At 33.3% G+C, this 21,716-nt stretch overlaps 1 protein-coding gene across 1 annotated transcript; it reads left to right on the top strand.

The window, feature by feature from the left end:
- Positions 1 to 452: 452 nt before the first annotated feature.
- Positions 453 to 4,052, top strand: LOC143573590 (uncharacterized). The gene is made up of 5 exons (XM_077058428.1): positions 453 to 2,019; positions 2,445 to 2,682; positions 2,770 to 3,096; positions 3,182 to 3,287; positions 3,369 to 4,052. The coding sequence occupies exons 1-5, from the start codon at positions 453 to 455 to the stop codon at positions 4,050 to 4,052; spliced, it is 2,922 nt and encodes a 973-aa protein (XP_076914543.1).
- The last annotated feature ends 17,664 nt before the right edge of the window (positions 4,053 to 21,716 follow it).

Here is a 21,716-nt window from a genome sequence, read left to right as displayed (position 1 = left end):
ATGGATTTGGGATTGGGAACTGGGTGTAGATTAGAGGGAAATCTGAAAATTGAGAAATCTAAAAATTTGGACCAGAGGGAAATATACCTACTTTGAAGCGGTTCATGAGGGATTTCTTTATTTTATTAATTTATATAAGTCTTTTAAAAACCGGCCGTTGAACCGGTTAAACTGGATTTCGCACAGCATGCCGGTATTTTAAGCCCGGTATTTTTGTCCGGTTTGCTAAAACATCGTATCGGTGGGTCTTTCTAAAATACCGGTTTTTACCAGCAAACCGATTTTATGTCTAAGACATTTTTTATATTTGCGGCCCATATTTTATCAAATCTACTTTTAATCCAACAATTAATAATCAAACATGTAAACTTTAGGACTGTTTTTTTTTAAATTGAGTGCTTTTATTTTCTTTCAAATAATACTTACAAATTCTTTTATATCCATGAATAGTCATGGACAGGTCATGGATGTATCTTGCACCAAGATCAAGTCAAACTTTTGTTAATGGGGTGAAAACCTTCTTGAATTTTGCTTTTGAGAGAGCATGTATCAATGGGGGAATGATAAAGTGTCCATGTATAAATTGTCTAAACATGAAATATCAGAGTAGACAAACTGTTTTGGATCACCTCATATGTTCAGGGCTCCGACCAGAATACTTTAAATGGGTATATCACGGGGAAACCACAACAGATGCATCAATGAGCACAACCCTTAACGAGGATGAAGATATATATGACAATGAAACGCATGAAATGTTGAATGATGTATTTGAAACACAATGTGGAAGTGGAGCGAATATGCATGAGAATGCTTCAAATAATAGTCAAGAGACTAACAATAATAGATGCAAATTCGATGACCTTGTCAAGGAAGCTGAAGAAAAGGTGTACCCGAATTGCAAATTCAACAAATTATCATATGTGGTGCATTTATACCATTTAAAATGTCTCAGTGGATGGAGTAACAAATCTCTGTCAATGTTGTTAGAGTTTCTAAAGCAACTCTTACCGGAAGGAAATTTGTTACCAAAAACAACACAACAGATGAAAAAAACCATGGCCAACTTGGGATTAGGATATGAAAAAAATCATTGTTGTCCTAATGGTTGCATGTTGTTTTGGGATGACAAGGAGAAAGATGAAATATGTTCTTTTTGTGGGTCTTCTAGATGGAAAGTTCATGAATCTAGTCCAGAAGATGAAGTGGGTGCGCCCAAGAAGAAGGCTTCAAAGATATTACGATGGTTTCCAATAAAGCCCAGGCTTCAAAGATTGTTTATGTCATCAAAGACATCTAACCTTATGTTGTGGCATCATACAGAACGGGTAAAAGATGGAAAATTGCGGCATCCAGCAGATGCATTAGTTTGGAAGAGTTTTGATGAAAAATTTCCAGAATTTCCTAGTGATCCCCGTAACGTTCGTTTAGCTCTATCAAGTGATGGCTTCAACCCATTTAGGACAATGAATGCGGCACACAGTATTTGGCCAGTTTTTCTTATTCCATATAACTTACCACGATGGTTGGTTGTGAAGCAACCAAATATTATTCTTTCTTTAATTATCCCGGGTCTTAAAGGTCCTGGAAACAAGATAGACATGTATATGCAACCCTTGATAAAAGAATTGAAGGAATTATGGGAAGATGGAATTAATACATTTGATGCCTCAACTAAACAATACTTCCAATTGAGGGCTGCTATTATTTCTACCATATCAGACTTTTCAGGTTATGCCAATTTTTCCGGGTGGAGAACTAAAGGAGAACTTGCATGTCCAGTATGTGGTTTTGGTACTGATTCCAAATGGCTAACTTTTGGAAGAAAATGGTGTTATATGTGTCATAGGAGGTGGCTTCCATCGGATCATCGTTGGCGTTCAGACATTAGATCCTTTGATGGACGCGATGAATTTAGAATTGCTCCTATTTCTCCTTCCGGTGATGAGGTTCTACAACAATTAGATGGCATGGAATTTCTTGTAGACAATGATGTTCGTGGTCCATGGAAAAAGAAAAGTATTTTTTTATGTTGCCGTATTGGGAGCATTTGTTGTTGCGTCACAATCTTGATGTGATGCACATTGAAAAGAATGTTTGTGACAACATAGTGGGTACTATACTTGGACAAGAAGGAAAGTCAAAAGATAACTATAAAACAAGACTTGACTTACAGCAAATGGGTATAAGGAAGGAATTGCATCCAAAGAAGCGACCTAGAAGAGATACCACTTTCATGCCAAAAGCTTGTTATCAAATGACTCTAAGTGAAAAGACTGAATTTTTAAATACCCTCAAGTCAATCAAGCCTCCCGATGAATTTTCATCTAATATCTCTCGATGTGTACAATTAAACGAGCGTTAATTAATTGGGATGAAAAGTTATGATTGGCACATGCTGATGCATGAATATTTGCCTATTGCATTACGTGGAACTTTGCCAGACCATGTAAGCTATGTTATAATCGAGTTATGCGATTTTTTTAAGGCCATTTGCTACAAGGATTTGTCTGAAGTAGATCTGCAATATCTGGAGTCTAAAGTAGCTCTCACTTTATGCAAACTAGCGAAGATATTTCCTCCATCATTTTTTACTGTGATGGTGCACTTGGTGATCCATTTAACAAGAGAGGTAAAATTTGGAGGTCCTGTTGCATTTCATTGGATGTACCCAATCGAAAGGTAAATAACATTAATATAAATTTTATTTATTATTTGCTACAATTTTAATTTAATATGATCGTTGACTTGTAACTATGACACGAACAGGGACGACGTTCATAATAGAGCCCATCCTGAAGGATCAATTGCTGAAGGTTATTTAGCTGAGGGAAGTATAACATTTTGCTCTAGATATCTATCAAAAGTAGAAACCGTCTTCACTAGAGCCGTTAGGAATGATGACGAGGGTCACCAAAATCACATTGAAGAATCCAACAATCTTTGCCCCGGTCGTGCCTTAGCTCGTAAATTGCATTCAGGAGTATCTATTCCCAAAAGAAAAAGATCTTCAAATTCAGACATTGATGAGAAGTCTCTCACTCAAGCACATCGTTATGTATTATTCAACGTTGAGTCAGTTACACCTTTACGAGAGTAAGATAATTTATGCGTTTTATTGGATATTTTTGTTCTTAACTCATTTACCACAAAACTATAGTATTTTGAACTTTCTTTATAGGGAACACAAACGGATGGTCAAGGCACAGTACCGTTCTCGTCGAATACCAGATTATGAATTGAACAAGATTCATGGTCAACAGTTTGCTGACTGGTTCAAGAAAAGGGTAATTCAAATTACATATTGAATATGTTTTAACTCATTTTTTTGGATATTAATGTAATGGGTATTAACCACTATGTTGTAGGTTGCACGTATGGAAGAGCTAGGTGATGAAGTATCTGCAGATCTAAAATGGCTTGCACATGGTCCACTTAGAAGTGTGAAACGATACTCTGGATACCTTGTTAAGGGTTATCGTTTTCATACAAAAAAGCGAGAGAAATCATTAAGCACCCAAAATAGTGGTGTTGTCGTTACTGTAGAAGGTGAAAATTACGCGAGTAGTCGAGATAAAAGGCCCGTTCAAGGCGTGATTAACTACTATGGTAAATTGAATGGCATTATTGGGATAAACTACTCAGGTCAAATACGAGTAGTTTTATTCAGATGTGATTGGGTTGACATCAATAGGGGCTGCAAGATAGATAATGGTGTAACATTGGTAAATTTCTCATATAAGGCACACACAAGGGCTAATTTAAGTGATGATCCATTTGTATTGGCAGCTCAAGTTGATAAGGTGTTCTATGTCAATGATCCCAAGCATAAAGATTGGGAGGTTGTGAGACATGTAAAAGTAAGAGATGTATTTGACATGGGAAGTGTTGATCAAGTTGGTCCCCATTCGAATGATTGCACATTTGATGTGCCTAGCTTGCATAGAATTGAGGATGATGGTGAAGATGGCATAGACATTACACCCGATATGGAATGTGAATCAGATGAAGATAATGACGACGACTCAATTCTTATTTTAATTACTCGTTAATTTTATTTCATAGTCCTCTCTTTTGCATATTTAATATTGCTTGGTAACTATTGACGTTTTTGTCTTCTATATTTGGGAGTTGCAAATTTCTTTTTGTTTCATGTCCTTAAATTTTATGACTTTCTGATAGTTTAATTTATTATGAATGTTTGTTATTACTATTATCATTGCTATTATTATGTGTGTGTCAACTCAGAACATGAATACTTCATCATCAAGACCTTTGGGGTAAAAGTCAAAAGTGTTCAAATACTTATCCGAGCATCCTTTAGAAAAAGCAAATAAAGAAATAACTAAAGTTTTGTAATTGCATATTAAGTGTCAGATAATTAGCATATCTTCACGGGTGGGGAAACGTGATGGACCGTGAAGCGATGGAAGATTAGAAGTGAACAAACGATGAACCCATGAGTTGTTGTCGTGTCTTTCCGTGGCTTTCAGATTTGTAAATAGTTTGCCCAAGTAAACTCAAACTACATGTAAAGTTTGACAAATTATTTTTTGTATCATAAAGTATACCGAATATAAACTTGCTACGGCATATTTGATATTCTCGGTACCATAACGAACCGACACGCTACCAACCGAATTCCAGTCATGCCTTAGCTCGTAAAAATGATTAAGTAATAGGGCTGTTTACCCTCACGTGTCGACTAGAGCTCGATTAGTGTAGCTTAGGCTAAGCCTCACTTATTAAACAAGCTTATTTTAGAGGCTCGGGCTCGGGCTAGAGCTAGTTTAATTTAAAAGGGCACGAGCTGAGCAGTTCTTCAAGCTCGAGCTTGGCTTGGATTCGGCTAGTATATATTAACTTTTTTGTTTATTTATATAGATTTTTCAAATATATTTTTTAATTAAAATTTTTATTATTTAAATACATAGTTAATGTATTAAATTATGTAACAAATATAACAATAAAAATTTTTAATAATATGCTCGTTTAAGTTATAAAGGCTTGAGCTTAGCGTGTGACTAGTTTTTCAAGCTCAACCTTGTCTTGGGTTGGGCATTTAATGTTTATTAACATTATATTTTTAGATTATCATTTATCTATGAAATAATGACATAACTTTATTATAAATATAAATAATAACTATTAATATATAAATCTATAGCTATGTTATTAAATTTATATAAAAAATATATTAATAAAAAAATGAATAGGTAATAGGCCTGTTTAGGATCACGCGTCAACTAGAGCTCGATTAGTGAAGGTGAGGATAAGCCTCGTTTATTAAACAAGCTTATTTTAAAGAGCTCAAGCCATTTTAATTTAAAAGGGCTTGAGCTTGGCTCGTGAGGATAAGCCTCGTTTATTAAACAAGCTTACTTTAAAGAGCTCAAGCCAGTTTAATTTAAAAAAGCTTGAGTTTGGCTCGTGAGTAGTTTTTCAAGCTCGAGCTTGGCTTTGATTCGGCTCATTTGTATATATTAACTTATTTGTTTATTTATATAAATTTTTTAAATATATTTTTTAATTCAAATTTTTACTATATAAATACGTAGTTAATGTATTAAATTATATAACAAATATAAAAATAAAAATTTAACAATAGGGTTGTTTAACTTATAAAGGCTTGAGCTTGGCTTGTGAATAGATTTTCAAGCTTTAATTTGACTCGAGCTTGACTCGTTTAATGTTCAATAACCCGAGTGACCGCTAATGACTATATATGGCCCCAGCAAGATTATTAATGACCCTAGTTGAACATTAATAAACTGTAAACCACTAATGATCAAATTAACCCTAATTAAACATCCATAAGCATATCTGGCATCAATAACCCTATTTAATTCGCGTTGGCACTAATGTATCATCAATGACTGTAGTTGATTTTTAATGATCAAATTAACCTTAATTGGGTATCAATGACCCTAGTTGAACATTAATAAACTGTAAATCACTAATGATCAAATTAACCCTAACTAAACATCCATAAATGTTTACTAGTCACTAATGATCAAATTATCCCTAGTTAAGCATCATGACTCTATTTGGCCATCAACAAGCCTATATGAGCATCAACAACCTTATTTGGCCAACATTGGCCCTGATTGACCGTCAATGATTGTAATTGGCTATTTATGATTCTAAGAAATCATAATGAACCTCAAAAGACCATAATTTGCCTTGAAACTAACCCTAACCGGTAATCAATGACCCAAATTGACGCATCTTTATTAAATTTCACTCGAATGTGTTATTATCAACGTGTGTGTATATAATTTTTTCTGAAGTTAGTCTATAAAAGTAACTTTTTACAAAATCTTAAAAAACTTATGTATTTATTAAAAGTAATCATTGGAGGTCCTCCTGCAATCTTCGACCTTGTCAGTTCTACCGTTCCTATCTCAACCTCTACTTCAGTTTTGTCTTTCAATTATAACCAGGTATTGGCTGGCTTTGTTTATTTTAGACATAGATAAAATCATCTGGTGATTAGGGATCGGAATTAAGTCTCGCTGTTACTCAGATTGTGCTTTAATTCGTTTTCATAGTTTTAGTTTTAAATTTGGGCCTTTCACATTTGTTTATACGCTGGTTAAATTTTTATTAATAATCTGCATAAAAAAGAGGTTAATATTAGAAATTGAATACAACTGTCATTTTATTTTATTGTTTTAGAAGCCAGCTGATGTTCATGGTTATTTTGAATTAATATAAAACATAGATATGAGTGGCCGATCCGGTAGGGATGCAAATGAGCCAAGCCAGGCTCGAGCGTGGCTTGTTTAACTCAATTATTTTTTATATACTTATAATTATTTTTATATATTATTTTCTAATATAATTTATGTTTAAAATAATATATATTATTTAGTTATTTTTATTTATTTTTTCATAACATTATATATATATATTAATTAATAATTATTAAATATAAGTTTTAAACGAACTCACATTTAGGCTCGCGAGCCGGCTCGAGCTCGATAAGTGAAGCTCGGGCTCGTTTATTAAACGAGCTTACTTTTAGTCCATATATGCATATGTGAAGAGGTAGGTCCCAGTAGAGCCCATTTGGTCCCGCAAGACTCACCTTAAACAGGGACGTCTGCGTAAAAACCAACTGGATCCGCAGGACCAACCATGCTCAGAGACGTGACGTCCTTACGCGCAGTACGCAAGCTGTTCCCGCAGGAAATGCCTCCCATGGTGAAGGACTCCGCCTGTTCCCGCAGCCTCGGATACAAGCCATGAGGGAAGGCCACCCGCGCAGCATGGCTACACGCACTAGGTACTTAGCTCTCGATCACAGTGTCACCTGAAGGAATGAGCAAAGCCGGGAGCAATCCCGCACAGAGGCGGGAGGGGGAATACTCCCGCCCAAATAAGCCAGTCTGTATACTGAAGGACCTTTTACTGTACCTGACGAGGTATGGGCGAAAGATCTGATCAGAGATACGACAGCTCACTGATACAGCATGGCGAGCAGCATGCTCCTGTACTGTATCACTATTAGCCGCTGCCTACTCACCAACTACTGTCATACCACGTGCGTAGCCGGCAGTTGGTGGAAAGGGAACAGTATACAGCAGGCCTGGTCACTATCAGCCGCTGCCTACCCACCAACTACCAGCAGGGCACGTGCGTAGGCTACTGTTGATGAACAGGAACACTGTTGCAGCCGGCCATACCTCCTTGGAAACCTACCTTCGGCTATAAATACCCCAAATGGTATGATCATCGACACATTACATTATCATATTATCATCATAATATACCTGATATCTGCTCTAGCAATCTCTTAATATACTTTTATATTTAAAGAGCAATCTAGTCTGATTCTCACGCCGGAGGGTGGTCACAAGGAGGAACCCCCCCTTCTCAGTGACGAGCTCACGGTGTCTGTTTTGCAGGTTATCAGAAGAACCATCTTCCAAGGGTCTAACCCCTCGTGGGAAACAGCTATCCAACCCCCAGGTTACCAGTAATCTGCCCGGGGTCCGGTTAGTGTTTCTTCAATATGCATATGTAACTAGTACCGGAACACAAAGTCTATAGAGGCTTCTATCTTGAACATACTTGCACATTTCCCTTTAAACATTAAAATAAAACTAATTTCTCAGAGTCTACTTAAATACTTTTTACCCATAAACTAATTTAGCCATCCTTATTTGTTACTTTGACTTTGATCAGGTTCAATGGAAAAAATTAACAAGAAAACTCCAAATTTGAATGAAGAAGGTAACGAGTATCTGAAAATAAGACAAATGAGGGTTGAGGAGAACCAACAAAGACTAAGACAGAAGGGATTAAAAAACATTGTAAACTCTGCAACTAGTTTGGCACAAAGTCATGGAATGAAGAAAAAGACAATGAAACAAAAAACTCATGTGGGGGATGTAGACTACATCCTAGATCAAAGTGATGATATTGAGGAAGATTACCAACAAATTACTAGAAGTGTTGTCTCCAAAAAGGTAATTTGTTTATAAAACTGTATTCATTTCATTTGATATAAACATGTTTCTAATGAAAATAAATTATTTATAGCAACAACATCGACAATATATCTCACCAATGGCCATTAATAGAGTTGCAAATCGTTCGAAGCTACGCCGAGTGGCCGCTCCGAATGTTGCCCAAAAGGCTACATCAACTTCAAATGCAACAAAACCGAATAAAGTACAACCAATAGCTACCATGACTGAAATAAGAGAAGGTAATAAAAGAGGAGCAAAGAGAGGTATGACTCTTGTTGATGAGGATGATGACGAGGATAATGAGATACTTCAAGGTATCATTTTGTTATTTTTAAAGTTTATTCAATTAAATTAGGGATGTTCATGGTCCGGTTTAAAACCGTGAAACCATCCAAACCGGTTATCACGCCAGTTTTTTGTTAACTTTCGGTTGGCCGGTTTAAAAGATTTCAAACCACTGTGAACGGTTTGGTTTGTGGTTTATAAAATAAAAAAGAAAAAAATTGATCATATAAAATCGGGTCGGACCGTAAGAGTTCATTAGATTTTAGTTTCCCTTTTTTGGTATTTCATATTATATACAGACAATTATTTTCACTAGAATTATGTTAAATAATTTGTTAGTTAATAGTTTAACAGCCCAATGTTGTAAACTTTTTCAAGTTCAATAACTGATACGTTCGAATAAAAAAACTTGGAAATGAAAAGGAAATGCCAATACTTTAAGTAATGATATATTTTTGTAGGATTTAATACCTGTTGGTCCTAATAAAGCCCAAAACCGAACCAAAGATTTAGTTACAGTTCGGTTTAAATTTCAACGGTTCGGTTTTCGATATTAATAAACCATTATTAATGGTTTGGCTCATGATTGGCTTGAAGCCGTCAAAACTGGACCATGAACATCCCTAATTTAAAATACCTTTTATTTTAATTTACTTTTTTATGCTTTAAGAGAGTAATAGAGTGGATATGGAAGTCGATGATGTTGATCAAGATTATGAGTACGAAACTGTGGACGATACGATACATATAAATAATCAACATGAGATACGAATGACAAATCACGACTATTCTGAAGATGAAGAACAATTACAAGCCCTTGAAAAAACAAAAGCATATGGTTCTGATTCAAAAAATAGTAGTAAAGGTAGGCATAAGAGGCTACATATCATTTCTACCGTCTCCAATGAGCGTATTGTTGACCATGCTAACAGTGACCATGTTGGCAACGACCATGCTGAAGACCACCAAGTTTTTGAAACTCAAGGTCATCAAACTGTTGAAATACAAGGTAAAAGTGTAGACAATTTGCAATGATGTTTTAGAAACAAAATGACAGCAAATATGTTCAAAACTTATTAAACTGTTTTTGTACTTGTTTTGTTTTTTAACTTGTTAGGTGCATCTAAAAATGTTAGAGGCTATACTCAAAAGGCTGAAACTTGGAAGATGGATAGTACACAAAGAATAGCTGTCACGTTCAACAAGCTTGGAATACCTATTGGGGATGAAGGTAATGAATTAGTCCAATTCCTTGGGACACTCGTGAGGATGCCTGATCATGTATCCATAGAATATTCTGATTGGAGAAAGGTTCTGATACAAAATAAAGAGGATATGTATTCACTCGTCAAGGTATATAATAATATATATAATTTTTCAAACTTGTAGTCTATGTTTGCATCTTATATGTATCTTTTAATGTGGTAGGCTAGTAAAGCATACGACTCTTCAAGTGCACTCACAAATTACTAACACTGATAATATTATGTGAAGGCTACTGAATGGGATTTTTGTTTGCAGTCTAAATTTGCTTTTCATCCCAATGAAATAAGCGAGATTAAAAAATGGATCTTCTATAGCATGGGAAGAAAATGGAGAGCGTGGAAAGGTTCGTTAAAGGCACGTGCATATGATTCAAGCCTTACTATTGATGAAATCGTGTCACAACAAGTTAAAAATGACAACATAGTGAATCAAACTCAGTTTAAAAAACTTGTTACTAGTTGGTTCACTCCGGAATTTCAGGTAACATTGTTGAACTTTGATATTTTATACAATATATGTTATTATCGAATTATTCCGGTAATTAGGGGCGTTATTCTGGTAAATTATTTAAGTTTCGAGTTAATCGAGTTTGGTTATTAGGGTATTCAGTGTTATTCTGGTAAATTATTGATTTTTTTATCTTGTATTAGGGGCGTTATTCTGGTAAAAAAAAATTTATACAATATTGATTTTTTATCTTGTATTAGGGGCGTTATTCCGGTAAATTATTTAGGTTTCGGGTTAATCGAGTTGGTTATTAGGGTATTCGGCGTTAAAAGTTTATCCAAATACTAACTCAAGAAGGTGTGTTTATTCGGTTATCGGGTTTTACAAAATTGGGTATCGTTTTAGTTGGGTTGGGTTGCTTCGGACCGGGTTCGGTGATTGGGCATCGGCTAAAACAATGACCTTATCATGCATTTATATACCATCTACCACAGAAAACATGTGATGCTAAAAGATTGAGCCGCTCGCCTCATGTTAGTGGGACAAAGTCGTTTGCTAGACTTGGTCATGAAATGGTATTATTCTAACTATTTTTGACATTTATTATTGTATTTTTGGGGGTTTTATTTCCCTTACGAACAATCAAACATAAATTATAGGCAATGAAGAATAATGGTGTATATCCAAGACGAGGAGAATTGTATATAAAAACTCATACTCGTAAAGATGGAAGCATTGTTAATGATGAAGCTGCTCATGTTGTGGTAATACATGTTAATGTTCCTATATATCATAGGTGTGTTTTATAATTTTTTTATGATTACCTATTTTATTATTTGTTTAGGCTTCATTAAAAGATATTGCAAATAGCTCTACAATCACACCCGGTGATCCAGATGATTTTACAAATGATGAATACTCAAAAGTTAAAGGTCCGGAGAAAAGAGGATACGTTCGATTAGTTGGAAGGATGCTGGCTGCAAAAAGTAATGGGGCTTCTTTGACAGATTCACAAACTATTGATCAGCTACAGAGTGTAGTTAGTGCTATGGCTGCCATCATCCAAGAACATATTCCTAATGCAAACTTGTCTTCGGTGCTGAGCAGTTTGAACATATAGGCAATTACTCACCTAAGCCATTATTTGTTTATATATATATATTGTGTTCATGTACTAGGATTTGTTTCGTTTATATCATACAGGCCCCTTGCATTGGATCATTGGTCCATAACAACTCTTTATCGGTTAATGAAGTATCATCTTCAAGAATTCATAATGATAATGGTAATTACTTTTAACTTGGTGCTTTTAGTTTATTTCGCCCTATTAAATGGTTTTAATTATATTGTAAATCGTATGAAATTGATCAGCCTAAACTTTTTATTTTACAGGGCAAGAAAGACGTTTGGACAATTGATCTTTAATTTTTTGTTGGCATTGCAGTTAAGGTAATATGTTAGTTTTTTTGTGTAATTCTTAGTTGTTCTGGTCATTTATAAATGGCCACTTATTATATGTTGGATTTTTTTTTATCTAATTGTTAGGTGTTTGTGAATTTTTTTTATACATATTTCACTTTTGAATAAAAGACAAATGACTTTCATTAAGAAAAAAAAAGAACATTTAGTTTTTTTTAATCAATACTAATGCTTGTTTATATGGTCGATAATGACAGGTTGGATGTTATGATGAGCTTTGGATCTAAGTTTTATGAAAGTGAAATTATCACCCAAAAGAACGTTTAGATTCATCATGTAAACATTTTGAATTTAACATATGTAACTTAGTACATGGTTTTTTTTTCCAGCAATTGGATTTTGTTTCGGATTGAACTTATTATTGAAGTTATAATATTATTATTTCTTCATTTAATATCGAACTTTTATGTTATATTTTATGTTTTAAATATTGTGATTTGTGTGATGAAATTATGTGCCACTAATAATAATACATTTATTTAAATACACATAGTTTTTACTAACACAAAATTTGTGTCACAGAAGTCGTTTATAGATTAACACAAAATGTGTCACTATAACTAGTATGATTATGCAACTATGATTACTTTTTAAAGACACAAAAATTGAGTCACGAAAATCATTTTCTATATTGTGGCAAAAAAATAGTGTCACTAAAAGTCTAAAAACTTTGTGCGTCATATCCAAGAAGTGACACTAAATGGCTTTAGCGTCATCACTTCTGGTGACACTTTTTTTGTGTGCCACATTCTTAAAGTGGTCTTTAGTGGCACTTTTATGCTTTTTAGTGGCACTTTTGGTATGTCACTAGATGGTATTTTTTTTGTTGTGTGAATAATCTCCTTACAATCTTAATCCTATAAATAAAAATTTTATTTTATAATGCGGGATATACTAGAAGTTTAAGTGTTCGAAAATCACAAGTCTTGTGTATGATCAAACAATATCAACACATTGCAAAGTCTATGTACGGGATTTTATTGTTTACAATAGAGAAGCAATGTGATCAACATGTTACATGACCGAATAAGATAATTTTCATTCATTAAAAATTACAAAAATTCAACATTATCTTCATAGCGATTACAATAAATGTGTCCACATCAACCACTACATTCTTAACATCAAGGGTTACAAAAGAAAATATACAAAACTGAATCGATTAACAATTAGAAAAGAATCATGGGTTTCCATCGAATTGCATCTTTAAAGACTTTTTGGCCTCACAATCCATGCTTTTCTGAATCATGCCATCAATTTCTAGGTCATATATACCTTTCTATATTTCTTTCTCTACATGATTCACTAATTCACTGATTGATATGATAAGGTTCATAAAGACGAATAATGTACAAAAAGAATTAGTTTTAAAGATACATTTGACTCAGAAGTTGACAACTTGATTCCGAAAAGATGGAATCTCAGGCCAAAATAGTCTTTAAAGAAGCAATCAAATGGAAGCCCAAGATACCCTTCTTCTCAAGAGGAAATAATAGCAACTACATTTGATCGGATTAGAACAAATAATGTATGTAATAATAAAAGAAAAAAGAAATATATATGTGATAGGAGAGAATTGCTCAAATGCTTGCAAATTGGAGAGATGAGAAAAGAGAGATATGCATCAAGGATAGATGAAGCACTGCTTTATATAGAGAACTTTGGTTGGGACCAGAAATGAATAATCATGTACATGAGATTTTGTCATACCACTTTTGATATTATCATATGAATACAGTGATTGTAATCACATGTATTTTACAATCTTCTAGAGTGTTCGAGGTGGATACAGCTGTGTTAACATATCTGAGTTGTATATAATGCATTAATTAAATGTAAATAGAATAATGTGACGTAAGGATTATGACGTGTATCTTGCACATATCTAAATTAAAATTTATATTATATTATAACAATAATTATTACCCGTATGTCGATATCAAGTTGGGTATATTATGACTTTTTTTTTTGGGGGGGTTTTCTCTTTAGGTTGCTATAACAAGCATCGCACTCGACCAAACCAAGTGAAAAGTAGGTAGAGTTGGAAATTCATATACATACCATTTTACTAAAACATTAAAACATCAAAGTTCATCCTTATTATAGTGATACAGTATTTTGTACTTCTTATGCCCATAGAAATGACACTAACACTTGGTATAAACAAATTATGAAAACTAAGCTAAATAGGATTTAGATTAGATGAAACTAAGCCATATTATGAAAACAAAAATTGGATAATTGAGCTGGATAGACTGATAGACTGGCCGATGGTCTAATTACTATGTCGGCACGTCTATAAGAAGTAAAGCATGAATATTTTATTAAAACCATTTTGAATTATAAAACATAGTAAATGTTTTAAAGGAAAGTTTGTAATGTAAAACCAGACTCTATAAGGTCTAAAGCTAAATCATAATACGATCTATGGATTTGAAACAAACCTATATTGTAACTCTAGGTTAACGAGCATACGGTAGTCTCCATGTTGAAAATGGCTATCCAAGGATATACACAAGACGAATACTCTATCTTTTACAAGTTATTTACTCCTTTTATCACTATCGATATGTTGATCCATATTTAAAGTGTAAGAAACGTTTTTTAACGGATTGATATGAATCTCTAAAGCATTTTAACTCAAGGTACTAACTAGACGCTCATGCTAAAATACACTTGTGTCTAGACCCTTAAATATATGGTTTGTAGTTAGAATATTGCAGTCATGCTAGCCACGAAGTATGAGGAATGCCTCAAAATGCTTTTGCATATATGATTAGTTGGATGACTTAGGATGGGTCTTACTAAGTTGTTTGAAAACTAATGATGTTGTGTTTTTATTGTTTATCAAAATTCTTATAAGTCTATTAGCGACATTCGACGGCAATAGTTGACGTATTTTCAAATGTGTTTCCATGTAATCAGGAGTTAGATGATAGCAATATTAAAGCTAATCAGGAGTTAGATGATGCAAGATTAAATTGCTGAAAGGACTGATGACTCCTTAGGTGATAGGAAAATCTCATAGCTCAAATATATTATATCTTTGTAACAAGTGTTTGGAAGAAATGTTGTGTAAATAAACAATAAGGGTATTTAAATCCCTTGTGTAGTTATGATCTCAACTGTTTACTTGGATTAGTTTCATAACTTTGTTTATACCAAGTTAGTGTCATTTCTATGACCATAAGAGTCTAAAAACATTGTATCACTATAATGAGGTTGAACTTTGATGTTCTAATGTTTGTTATTTAGTAAAAAGGTGTATATGATTTTTCCAATTCTACCCATTTTCACTTGGTTTGGTAGAGCATTGATGCTCACTATAGCAACCGAAAGAAAAAACCAATAAAAAGTTATAATATGCCCAAAATGATATCAACACATTGAAACTAACTATTTTTATCATATTATTTAAGTTATAATCTAGATATGTGCAAGATACACAGCATAATCTTTGTGTTACAATATTCTATTAACATTTAGTAATTACAATGTATACAACTCAGATGTGTTCACACAACTGTGCTACCTCGAACACTCTAGAAGCCTATAAAATACATGTGATTACAATCACCGTATTCACACGTTAATATCAAAAGCGGTATGACCAAATTTCATGACATGATTTATTCATTTTTGGTCCCAACCAAAGTTCTCTATATAAAGCATAGATTCATATATCCTTGATGCATCTCTCTCTTCTCATCTCTCCAATTCGCAAGCATTTGAGCAATTCTCTCCTATCACATATATTTCTTCTTTCTTTTATTATTGCATACATTATTTGTTTTAATCCGATCAAATGTAGTTTCTATTATTTCCTCTTGAGAAGAAGGGTATCTTGGGCTTCCATTTGGTTGCTTCTTTAAAGACTATTTTGGCCTGAGATTCCATCTTTTCGGAATCAAGTTATCAACTTCTGAGTCAAATGTGTCTTCACTATTCATTCTTCTTTAATTAATTTTTATCATATTGTTATAAACTTTATCATTTCGAACAGTGAATTATCCCTTAAAATAAAGAACGAAACACAAAAGGTATATATTACCTAGAAATTGATGGTATGATTCAGAAAAGCATGGATTGTGAGGCCAAAAAGTCTATAAAGATGCAATTTGATGGAAACCCATGATTTCTTTCCCTTTCAAGATAGATGATTTCTTTCACTTTCAAGATAGTTTTAATCGATTAACTTTTATTTTTGTTTTCCCCTTTTTGTGACCCTTGATGTTAAGAATGCAGTGGTTGGTTTGGGAGCGTTTATTGTAATTGCTATAAAGATGTATAATGTTGAGTTTTTGTAATTTTTAATGAATGAAAATTATCTTATTCTGTGATAACATGTTCATAACATTATTTTTTCTAGGGATTACTCTATATAATAGTAACCAAGTTTTTAAATTATTTCAATTAGGTCACTTATAAAATATCATGTTCCAATCAGGTCACTAAAGTTTCCTTTTTATTTCAATCATAGATATTTTACCTGTATAGCAGGTTATCTAGGTTTTTTTTATTTTAAATAGTTGACATTGCATAATATTTTTTCTAAGAATTGAAAAAATAAGTAAAAACTGAAAAAAATAATTTTTTAATGGCAGAAAAAAACTGAAAAATTGAAACAAAAAAATCTAAAAAATTACAATATAATTAATATTTTCCTAAATTTTTTTATTCTTTTTGTATCAAAGCAATTAATAATTCTAATATTAAATATTTTAATATCGCCTAACTATCTTTTTGAAATTTTTATAAAAAAATGGTGGTTTTTTATAAAAAAAACCGTAACTTAAAATTTTCTACTTTTTTTTTTCATTTTTCGCATTTAAAATTTATTTTCTCAATTTTTACTATTTTTTTCAATATCTTTAAAAAAATATTTTGCAATGTCAAACTAGCGCCGGCTCCGAGAGAGCAAAAAAAATTTTTGGTCGAATGCAAAAGTTTTTTTGGGCCTTATGTAAAAGGAATATTTTGTTTTGTTTAAACAATTTAATTTTAATATGGGCTTAGTTGGTTATAATTTAGGTTGTGTACAAAACTTTTGTATAATAATAAGATTAAAAATGTCTCAAATGAGACTAAAACCCATAACCTTTTGGTTGGGAGTAATATGTCTTTGCCACTAAACCAAGCTAATGGTTATTCAATTGAGTTTAAACACAAAATATACATATTTTTTTAATAAAAATACATATAATTTTTAAAAAAATCGGGCCTAGTGGGGTGGCCTGTAACACCCCGGCTTTAAGCGGAATACGCCCGGGTATAACGTACAGATCATTCATAAGCTCGTAACGCTATTAAAGCGACATTAATTATAATTAATTCATTTCATATCATCAAAAGCACACACATTGTTCATAAATAAAAGAAAAACAATAATACTTTATCAGAAAAGTAAACAAGTTCTTTATTTCAATATCCTAAGGCATACTAATGATCTTCGTCCTTAGCACACCATCGATTCAACCTGTAGCACGTTGAAAATAATATATTTTTTCAACAATTAAGTTGGTGAGCTTTCATAAGTTTTTGCATATACATATATATAGAAAACTAGCGATTCAACAATCGTCGTGCAATAAGTATTCAAGCGTAAAGTAAATGAAATCAAATAGTGTCATCATGCCGTTCATTTAGCCGAAGCCGTTGAAGTCGGGGAAATGAGAACCACTTTACGTAAACAACTGAAGCCGTAACGTTAGACGGCGCGGGTACGTCCCGTCGGACCCTCCCACTATGTGTATGCGTTTGCGTTTGCGTAACTTCCATCATAAAAACAATAAACACATTGCAAGCAAGATCACGTATAATCATAAACAATATGCACTAATAATATTAACATGTACGATATAAGTGAATTTGTTTGTAAACAATCACATAATTAACGAAAGAAAAACTTGTGACGTACTACCCCCAAAATATTATAAAACATTAAAATGGGGTTATGAAGAACTCACATGGAATGAGGAATACGGTATTGAGAAGACAGTAAAGATTACAGTAAGCTAATTGGTCCCGTGAGAATTCCTGACAATTTCCTAATTATTAAAGCGTAAATGAAATAAATATTTAAACAAACTAAATGAACAAGACACAAAGAGATGGGTTTGCAACGGATTTGGGGTTGTTAACATATTAGTTATACTTTATAGAATATTGATAAAGATGTAATTAAATTTTATTAAATAATCATTAGAAAATAATTAACAAGTCATATTTGGTTATTAAAGAAAATCCTTTATATAATATATACTCCGACATATGAATATGCTTTATGTAATAGTATTTAACGAGATTCAATTTAGTTAATCAAGGAAAGAAGTTAAGAAATGCATTTATTATTATGGTTTTATTATTATTATCATTATTATTATTGTTGTTATTTTTTAATATATATAAATGATTATGTGCGTGTGTACATGAAATTTATTTTAGAAACTGATCGGAATTCGTTTCATTTAAACAAGTGTTACAAAAATATGGGTTTAATACAAATATATAGTTTTTTATATTAATAAAACAACAAACAAAACAAAATAAAAAAAAGAACCAAAACCGAACCAGGGGGAATCGAACCTGCGCCCCTGGCTGGCCATGTGTTTTAGTGTAATATGCACCGGCCATCTGAGCCAATGTCTAACAAGTTAATAGATACCAAAACAAATATATTTAACAAGTTAATCAAACAAACCCCAAACCTTAAGAACCCTAGAATTAACAATCGGACCTTACACCCTCTGTCAATCAAAATTGACAGAGGGGTTTTGTAGAGGATGAATTCGCGACCCACAAGCATGTTTCAATTACCTGCAATGGTTAAGGATTGATCAAGAATGAGGGCCTAGGGTTTTCGGCCAAGGATGAGATCAAACGAGTCCAAGAACTGATACAATAATGCAATTAGGATGGGGCTTAGTTTCGTGATAGTGAGACGATGGTGTGGTGTTCGTTAATTGAATTTTAGCCTTGTATTTATAAGCTAACAAGATCAAAACTGATCCGCGACCATGGTTCACGCAATTTTTGATTATATTAACTTAATTAACCGGCCATTACTCGATGTTAATGATGATTATGATTTGCATAGGTTATGGATTAATCAAATTATCTTGATTTACGGGATTAAACGAATCAAAACGGAAGGGGGGGGGGGGGGGGGGGGCGACGGCTGTTGACGGGGAAGAAGAAAAGAAAAAGGAAAGAAAATAATATTTTGCAAATTAGTCCTTGTGGTTTGGGCTGGGTCCAGAAGTTGATTAAATTGAAGTTTAGGGTCCAAAAGTGCAATTAATCGATTCTTTAATGATTTATCAACAGAATACGTACAAAACGAAAGACATAATAAATACGTTGACGTTTTTAATAAATATAGAGATCCGATTACATGACGGGTAATAAAACAAATGCATTTATTAAACGAAAATGACGAATGTCATAGGGCCTGTGGCCGTCAACCACCCAGCCACACCTTATGGCCGACCCTGTGTCAAACTATTTAAAAGTTAAAAAAAAAAACCTAGGTAACCTGCTATCCAGGTAAAATATATAAGATCAGAACAAAAATGAAACTTTAGTGGCCTAATCAGAACAAAAAAATTTATGGATAACCTAATTGAAACAATGTTAAAACTTGGTTACTATTTTATGGACTAATTCTTTTTTTTTATTATTATTAATAACATTTATTATTATTAATAACATCACCAGTTGAATACACCACGTAATTTGGCTTTTCATGTTACTCATTTAAATGTTCAATATTGGGATGGCAAAATAACCTGAATCCAATGAGTATATCCGAAACTCGAAGCATTCGGGACCGGTATACCCGAAGCCTGACGGGTATTGGGCCGGGTATGGGATTAGTTTTGAAATTTTTTCGCGGATACGGGCCGGGTATGGTATTTGGTGATACCCGACCCGATTACCCGAAAAGACATACCCGTTTACCCGAACTATATAGCCAAAATAAAAAACTGAAATTCTTTATTATTAATTTCATTTTTTCTTAACCTTTGGTATTTAAGATATGTATTAAAAAGTATTATTTATGTTTTATATGCTATCAAGTTTATATAACTTTATATATAAATTTATACAAAATTTATAGTATTATTATTTATTTATATTAACGCTTATATAGATGCAATGTGTTATATTTTAGTTTGTAACAGTTCATATGTATATATAATAATATATACGATAACTATAATGGTAAAAAAAATATACTTAAAAATCCTAACGAATTTTTTTTTAACAAACTAATGTGTATACCCGATACCGACGGGTATACCCGATACCTAACTGGTAATTACCCGACATATACCCGACGGGTAACGGGCCAGGTATGAAACTGAATTTTGTAACCGGATATGGGTACGGGATTACCCATACCCGGCCTAAACCCAGCCCGTTATCATCCCTAGTTCAATAGATGATAATCAACAAACTTTATTGTTTTATTTATTTTTTTTTATGAAAAGGATAATCAACTAACTAATCAATTATTACGTTTATCATTTTGTAATACATATGCCATGGGCATCATCATAACACATAAATCCAAATAATTCATATATTATTTTATACCACATAACCTGGATTTACCATAATACAATATCTAATCTACACATTTCAATGGATACTCAAATTTAAATCTCAGTTATAACACTTTGATGAACTAGGGGCTGTTTGGTAGCCTCTTACCTCTTAATGACTCATAACCTCTTAATGGTTAAGAGGCAGCCTTAAGTATGAATGGTTAAAAGGCTACCTCTCATAACCTCTTAAGTTAAGAGGTTATGAGAGGTAGCCTTTTAACCATTCATACTTAAGGCTGCCTCTTAACCATTAACAGATTATGAGTCATTAAGAGGTAGCCTCTTAATGACTGTTAAGAGGCTACCAAACAGCCCTAAGATGGCTCAATGAAAAAAGTCGGAGATCTTTGTGATCTCCAGTTCGATCCTGAGAGGGTACGGGTTGAACCATCAGTGGACTTTCGGGAGATAACTTAGAGACGCTTAAGGGCTCTATACGATTGGGTTAGGCCAGCCGGTGGTGGCCTTTTGTCATTGGATCACCCCGTACTGAGTACCTACGCTTTCTATGCATGTTGGCTGTTCAAAAAAAAAAAAACACTTTAGTTAAAACTGAGATGAAAGACCAAGTTTTCACGAAAATTGAGATCGGAATATTCAACATTAGTATCAACCGATAATTACTGTAGTGAACTTTCGCCTATGTGATACCGAACCCGACATTTTCAATAACGGTATTAGAGGTGGGCAAATAAACCGATTAACCGATCCAACCCAAAACTCGAACCGATTTGAAATTGATTATGTAGACACCGGCTTGTAACTTTCTCTACCAAAACCGGTTAATCAAACCAAAACCTGCCAAACTCGAACCAAAACTTGATCGTAACCTGGTCAAGAAGCCAGTTTTAACCCGAACCAAAATCGATCATAAACCAGTTTTCGACTTTTGTTAACCCATACCGGTTTGTGCACCTCTAACCTGTACCAAAGTTCAAAAAGCTAGTGGCTTGAAGCTTGGGCTTGCTCGCTAGTTTAATTTCAACCTCGATCTCAAAACCACCATGCCTCATGAACAACCCTGTACCCGTAAGTAAATCTAATCCAATATCTTTCATCTTTGAATCTTCCGCTCATCTCGTTAACACACCCCTACACACTCTTATAATATTCTTTTTTTTCAATTCAAAGTCTAAAGAGAGAGAAAGTATAG

This window comes from Bidens hawaiensis, unplaced genomic scaffold (assembly GCF_021521415.1).
Source record: "Bidens hawaiensis isolate Kalapana, Puna unplaced genomic scaffold, B.hawaiensis_p1.1 tig00026588_1, whole genome shotgun sequence".
Classification (NCBI taxonomy): domain Eukaryota; kingdom Viridiplantae; phylum Streptophyta; class Magnoliopsida; order Asterales; family Asteraceae; genus Bidens; species Bidens hawaiensis.
This window is presented reverse-complemented; position numbering and strand designations above follow the sequence as displayed.